We start from the raw sequence: 7,122 nt of genomic DNA, 5'->3' as shown, positions 1-7,122 counted from the left end.
GGTAGATTATTACAATTAATGCACACATCCCATGGCTATGATCACTGTAAGCATTGGCCCGGTTGCAGCTATTTGAAACAGAATATTGCATAAACTGTCAACAATGGTTTAAGAAGAAGTACAAGTTATCTATGACTTATTGCATCTATTTATTGCTACTTATTTAACCATTGTTTGGGTCTGTGGGACCCATTTTTAATGTTTACCGAAAGAAAAATGATACAATGATTTATTTTTTAAACCTGAGATTCATTGGCCTTGGCTCATTTTCTGTGAAGAACATGCAAAATAACACATTTTCATTGAGTGCACACTGTGCACCCCCTACATGTTTAAATCACATATGTAGGCTCCCGAGTAGTGCAGCGGTCTAAGGCACTGCATCTCAGTGCTAGAGGTGTCACTACAGTCCCCGGTTCGAATCCAGGCTGTATCACATCTGGCCGTGATTGTGAGTCCGATAGGGCGGGGCACAATTGGCCCAGCGCCGTCCGGGTTTGGCCGTAAAATTGTAAAATTGTATCATTGTAAATAAGAATTTGTTCTTAACTGACTTGCCTAGTTAAATAAATAAATGTGGTGTTCGGCTCCACTGGACCAGAGGGTAATAAAAGTGTGTGTGTGTGCGTGTGTGTGTAGGTGAAAACAAGTAAAAATGGAAAAAAAAGGTTTGCTCTGTGCTTTCACTCTGTCTTCCTCCTCCCTGGGCCTGCTGTTTCAACATAGGCAGGGAGACAGACAGGTTATTGGTGCTATCTGTCTTCCGCTTTTCTCCCACGTTTTAATGTGTGAAACAACACCATGTCTTGCGGGAACCTGCGCAATGTTATTACAAAACATATTGATACACTGTAAAAAAAAAATAATAATTACAAATCCCACACTACGCCAGCCAGGTGCAAATTTGTGGAGGGACACAACAAATAAATAGCTTTGCAGCTTTGTAGCTCCTTACCACAATCAATCAGTATGGAAAAATAATCTCTGCTCAGAGGGCCTTAATTTTGCAGAGAGAGAAGCTAGTGTGGAAGGAGTGTCTTCCACTTTGGAGATTAATACTTTTCTTAATATGAGGATGATGTCTGTCAATTGGATGAGTCTGACAGTGAATTGGAAGAAGAGGATGTGATTGACCCTCAGCCAGCTTGTCAGCAGCCTGCAGGTGACCTGGTCTTCTTGCCCAAGGAATGAGCCACCCCGCATGGCTGACAATATAATAAGGATGCAACCAGGGCTGATGCGGATGGTGGTTACTCATGTGCAGGACATAAAGTCTTCTTTTGAACTGTTCATCCCAGACACCATCCAGAAAATCATTCTGGACTGTACTAATTTGGATGGAAGGTGTGCTTTTGGAGAGAGATGGAAGGAGATAGATCAAACTAATTTACACGCATACTTTGGGATTCTTTTCCTTGCTGGTGTTTTCAGATCCAATGGGGAATCCACAGAATCCCTATGGGATGCAGAAACTGGCAGAGAACTTTTCCATACAACTTTTCCGTTCCACACTATTTCCAGGATTATCCGCTTCGATAACCGAGACAACAGACCAGCTCTGCGGCAGAGAGACAAGCTAGCTACAATCAGGTCATTGTGGGACAAGTGGGTGGACCGCCTTCCCTTGTTTTACAACCCTGGGCCCAACATTACTGTTGTAGAGCAGCTTATGCCATTTAGTGGCCACTGCCCCTTCAGGCAGTACATACTGCCTTGGAGATAAACTGGTCGATCTCCAAGGCATTCCTAGTCGATTGCCAAACATTTCTGTAAATTTGTATTCGTCTCGTGCTGTTGACGGTAGTTACACCCAATTCAGCTGTGCTCTGGGTACGCAACTGTTGCCATATCGAACCATTTCATGTGTCTGAAGATACAAACTCTACCTTCCCGGCAAATTGCACTATAAGCCTACTACTGCTGGCCAATCGCATGGCTTGGATTACCTTGTCTGCAGTCATGTAGCAGGCTTAAAAGAAAGCTACAGCAAAGTTGTTACTGAGAGATTTCAAGTAGCGGTGCATGGGTAAAATCACTGGGGAAATCACCAAACCATATCACAACCTATGTGTTGTGATAATTGCGTTGTTTACTCTATAACCTGTTAATTCATATGTCTTGCGACCGTGAAATATAGACCTAAAGGCCGAGACAATAAGATGAAACAGTGGTAGAAATTTAACCACACCTTTTGTTTTATCACATAACCGGATAGCAACCCCTGTCCAGTGAAGTCCACAAAGCATATTGCATGTACAGTAACACAGTTACATGACCTACAGCATGGTCAAGCAAGATAATGTTTCTGACATTTTTGGACCACTTAACAACTATTGATTTAGAACCACAGAGAGTTAACGCAAGTCACAAAGAAAACAGGTGCTGCCTCCACTATTCCAGTATCATTTCAACTTCAACATTTCAACATCATCAAATCACCTCTGCTTAGTCTAATACAGTGACAACTAAAATATACCAAAAACAATTTAGTCCAATCAACATAAGCTAAAAATGATCTGGCTGTCCATGATACTGATTTCTGTGTGCGTTTGTGCAAGTAGAAAAACCCTTCACTGTTGAGATCGCTCAGTTTAGCTCAACACTGATTGGCTAATTTTTATATTTTTTTTTGTCAAGGGAAGCCAGATGCTTGCTGGCTTCCCTTGCCTTCAATGCAACAGGCAGCAACAAACAATGTCATACTCGTTTGGACCAGACAGTATCAGATAGATGACCTACACGTAGAGATACAGAGGGGCGCTGTTTTGCTCGCACGGATGCTTTCTCCTGTGAGATACGTTCAGCCTCTTGAAGGAACATTATGAAACACTGAGAGACAAAATATATATTTTTTAAAGTCATTTTTGGTCTGTTTTTGGGGAATCCTGGCTTCCCGTGGCATCCATGAATACACGCCACTGGAGATTTCAAAATGTTTAAAACCTTGAGTAGAGAGAGACTGTCAATGAATACAGCAAAGGGCTGCTGTTTTTATGACAGAGTTCATGTTGAAGTTCTTACTCAGCACTTTGTATTCAACACTTTTATAAGCCATAAAATGCACCTTCTTCCTATTTCCACTCAGCGCTACAACAAGCACTGCAGCAGTAATGAATGAGTAGGAAAGTGTATCTATAGACTTGCGTTGTTATTATTTAGCGGCTTGGGTCTTTTTTAATATCGAAGAATATTTAACTTTAACGTGAAATCCTTACTTACAAGCCCTTAATCAACAATGCTGAGCTTTTTTTGTATGTACGTAACAAAATATTTGCTACATTTTTACATTTAATATAAAAAGTAACACAATAAAATTAAAATAACGAGGCTATATACAGGGGGTACCGGTATTAAGTCAACGTCCGCAGGTACAGGTTTAATCGAGGTAATTGAGGTAATACTGTATGTACTGTACATGTAGGTTGGGGTAAAGTGACTATGCATAGATAATTAACAGTGAGTAGCAGCAGTGTAAAAAAGGGGGTAAAAGCAAATTGCCAACCCTGGAAGCCTGTGTTTCAGACATAAGGAAGTGGATGGCGGCAAATGTTTTACTTTTAAACTAGAACAAAACAAAGATGCTAGTTCTACAAAGAGGCCTACTGTTTGATTTCACAATTAATCTTGATGGTTGTACAGTCATCTCAAATAAATCTGTGAAGGACCTCGGCATTACTCTGGACCCTGATCTCTCTTTTGACAAAAGTATCAAGAATATTTCAAGGTGAGCTTTTTTTCATCTTCGTAACATTGCAAAAATCTGAAACTTTTTGTCCAAAAATTGAGAAAAACTAATCCATGCTTTGGTCATTTCTAGATTAGACTACGGCAATGCTCTACTCTACGGCTACCTGGATAAAGCACCAAATAAACTTTAGTTAGTGCTAAATACGATTTCTAGAAACTTGACTAGAACCAAAAAATGTGATCATATTACTCCAGTGCTAGCCTATACTCTGGCTTCCTGTTAAGGCTCCCCTCTCTCCACTGGGAGTCTCTGCCTCTGACCCTATTTACTCACTGGGCTGAGTCACTGGCTTACTAGTGCTCTTCCATGCCGCCCCTAAGAGGGGTGCGTCACGTCGTGCCAGGCTTTTTTGCACTATACTCGACTTGAGTTGGTTGAGTCACTGACATGATCACCCTGTCCGGTCTTGCGCCCCCTCAGGCTTGTGAGGTAGAGGAGATCTTCGTTGGCTTTACTCAGCCTTGTCTCAGGGTAGTAAGTTGGTGGACTGTTGATAACCCTCTAGTGGTGTGGGGGCTGTGCTTTGGCAAAGAGGGTGGGGTTATATCCTGCCTGGTTGGCCCTGTCCGGGGGTATCGTCAGACGGGGCCACAATGTCCCCAGCCTCCAGTATCTATGATGCAATAATCTATGTGCCGGGGGACTAGGTTCAGTCTGTCCTATGTAGTGAAATTCTCCTGTCTTATCTGGTGTCCTGTGTGAACTTAAGTGTGCTCCCACTAATTATTTCTCTCTCCCTCTCTCCCGCCTCAGGACTACCTGACCTGATGACTTCTGGCAGTCCCCAGTCCACCTGGTTGTACTGCTGCTCATTTCAACTGTTCACCGGACATGCTACCTTGTTCTGGAACTGCTGTTTACAACTCTCCCTCTCTCGCTCTCTCTACCGCACCTGCTGTCTCAACCTCTGAATGCTCGGCGTTGAAAAGCCAACTGACTTTTACTCCTGAGTTGCTGACCTGTAGCACCCTCTACAACCACTGTGATTATTATTTGACCCTGCTGGTCATCTATGAACGTTTGAACATCTTGAAGAACGATCTGGCCTTAATGGCCATGTACTCTTGAAATGCTTCTACATCTGCATTGCTTGCTGTTCGGGGTTTAAAGATGGGTTTCTTAATAAGTACTTTGTGACATCTGCTGATTTAAAAGGGGCTTTATAAATACATTTGATTGATTGAATGATTGATGGACCCACATTGTGGATATTCTTGCTAGCCATCTCAGCCTGCCTTTCACCCCATCCATACATGGCAAATGGGTGCCTGTTTTCCTTGTCGGTTTCTTTGGGCTTCTGTATCTGGCTCCTCGCCCTGGGGGGCTTTCTGGACTGTTTGGCTTTAGTTTGAGCCTCTGGCTTCCTCCCTGGTTCAGAAGCAGTTAATCCTTTTCCCAGCTTCTCTTCCTCTGACTCTCCGCAGCCTCCGTCCACAGCACCCTGTACATCTAGGAAGGGATGAGGAGTACTTATGAGTTCTAGAATTTTATTAGTATACCTTGTGATTTTTATATCTGCAAGTGTTGTAGAAACTGTCAACAGACAGTGAGGCCTGATCACAGACAACAACGAGACAGCCTATAGGGAGGAGGTCAGAGAACTGGCTGTGTGGTGCCAGAATAACAACCTATCCCCCAACGTAGCCAAGACTAAGGAGATGATGGTGGACTACAGGAAAAGGAGGACCGAGCACGCCCCCATTCTCATCGACGGGGCTGTAGTGGAGCAGGTTGAGAGCTTCAAGTTCCTCGGTGTCCACATCAACAACAAACTAGAATGGTCCAAACACACCAAGACAGTTGTGAAGAGGGCACGACAAAGCCTATTCCCCTCAGGAAACTAAAAAGATTTGGCATGGGTCCTGAGATCCTCAAAAGGTTCTACAGCTGCAACATCGAGAGCATCCTGACTGGTTGCATCACTGCCTGGTATGGCAATTGCTCGGCCTCTGACTGCAAGGCACTACAGAGGGTAGTGCGTTCTGCCCAGTACATCACTGGGGCTAAGCTGCTTGACATCCAGGACCTCTACACCAGGCGGTGTCAGAGGAAGGCCCTAAAAATTGTCAAAGACCCTAGCCACCCCAGTCATACATAGACTGTTCTGTCTACTACCGCATGGCAAGCAGTACCGGAGTGCCAAGTCTAGGACAAAAAGGCTTCTCAGCAGTTTTTACCCCCAAGCCATAAGACTCCTGAACAGGTAATCAAATGGCTACTCGGACTATTTGCATTGTCCCCCCCCCCCCCCCAACCCCTCTTTTTATGCTGCTGCTACTCTCTGTTTATCATAAATGTTGTTTGTTAACATGACAGCTCATTTTTGGGGGGATTGACTACCCTTTAGGTTAGGCTATTTGATCGAGAAACCTGCATGATAAAGGAGTGTCCGTCTCATTACATTGTCACTATCTACGGCCTGTAGGCTACAGAAAAGGCCAGATACTCTTTCTACCATATCTTCTTATGGCTGCAATCCCATCACCGGCTGGCTTCCCGGTCAACAACTTACATCGCGACATCAAACATGTCTAACAAAACAAAAACACAGGTATTAACAAGAAAATACTAAAACATACAAAAAATATATCTAGGAATTTTTTTTCCAACTGGCTTCCCGGTTTGATGTGCGCTGTGTTAAGAAGCAGCGCGGTTTGGTTGGGTTGTGTTTCGGAGGACGCATGGCTCTCGACCTTCATCTCTCCCGAGCCCATACGGGAGTTGTAGCGATGAGACAATTGGATACCACGAAATTGGGGAGAAAAAGGGGGTCATTTTAGTATTTTTATTAAATAAAACATTTTAAAATTGCTTTAGGTGGAGAGGTCTCAGGAGATGCAACTTTGTGTAGTTTTTCTGAAATGAGGATCTTCTGTTTCAATGGTTCTTTAGGTGGAATCTTTCTCTCACGTTCTAGTTGTTTTAAGACCAATGGCTCAACTTTATTACTTTGTACTTTGAGGATTGGACCTGCTGGATTTCGAGTCACTGTCAGTTCCAAAACCACAGATGATGTGTTTGTTCTAAAGCCTTCTTGTCAGTCTGTACTTTACCATCTCCTTATAACACTTGGTGTATGTTTCCCATTTTGGGTCCTTGTTGGACCCTAGGAAGAGTAGCTGCTGCCAGGGGAGCCGTAATAAATACAACATTTAATAGTGAATACAATGCAATAACTATAACAATTCAATTACAACGAGTTTTATGGCTAATTGGCTATAGCTTCAAATAAGGATGAATGACAAAACCAACAATTTCTCCTACACTGAAAATATAAGGGCAGAGAAGAGTTTTTTTATTCTTTATTTTTATTTTTTTTATAAACTCACATTTTTTTTTTAAATGTGCCACTCCAATGAAAAAAAATAGTAAAT

General features: G+C 42.8%; 1 protein-coding gene across 1 annotated transcript; it reads right to left on the bottom strand.

Moving 5' to 3' along the window:
* Window positions 1-1,970: 1,970 nt before the first annotated feature.
* On the bottom strand, window positions 1,971-6,906 carry ccsapb (centriole, cilia and spindle-associated protein b). Its single transcript, XM_055889501.1, is given in 6 exon segments — window positions 1,971-2,035; window positions 4,919-5,200; window positions 6,563-6,707; window positions 6,709-6,742; window positions 6,744-6,777; window positions 6,780-6,906. Coding segments are annotated over 6 exon segments (681 nt in total). The 5' UTR covers window positions 6,901-6,906.
* Window positions 6,907-7,122: the final 216 nt, after the last annotated feature.

The sequence above is a fragment of the Salvelinus fontinalis genome, chromosome 30 (genome assembly GCF_029448725.1).
Source record: "Salvelinus fontinalis isolate EN_2023a chromosome 30, ASM2944872v1, whole genome shotgun sequence".
In the NCBI taxonomy this organism is placed as follows: Eukaryota; Metazoa; Chordata; class Actinopteri; order Salmoniformes; family Salmonidae; genus Salvelinus; species Salvelinus fontinalis.
This window is presented reverse-complemented; position numbering and strand designations above follow the sequence as displayed.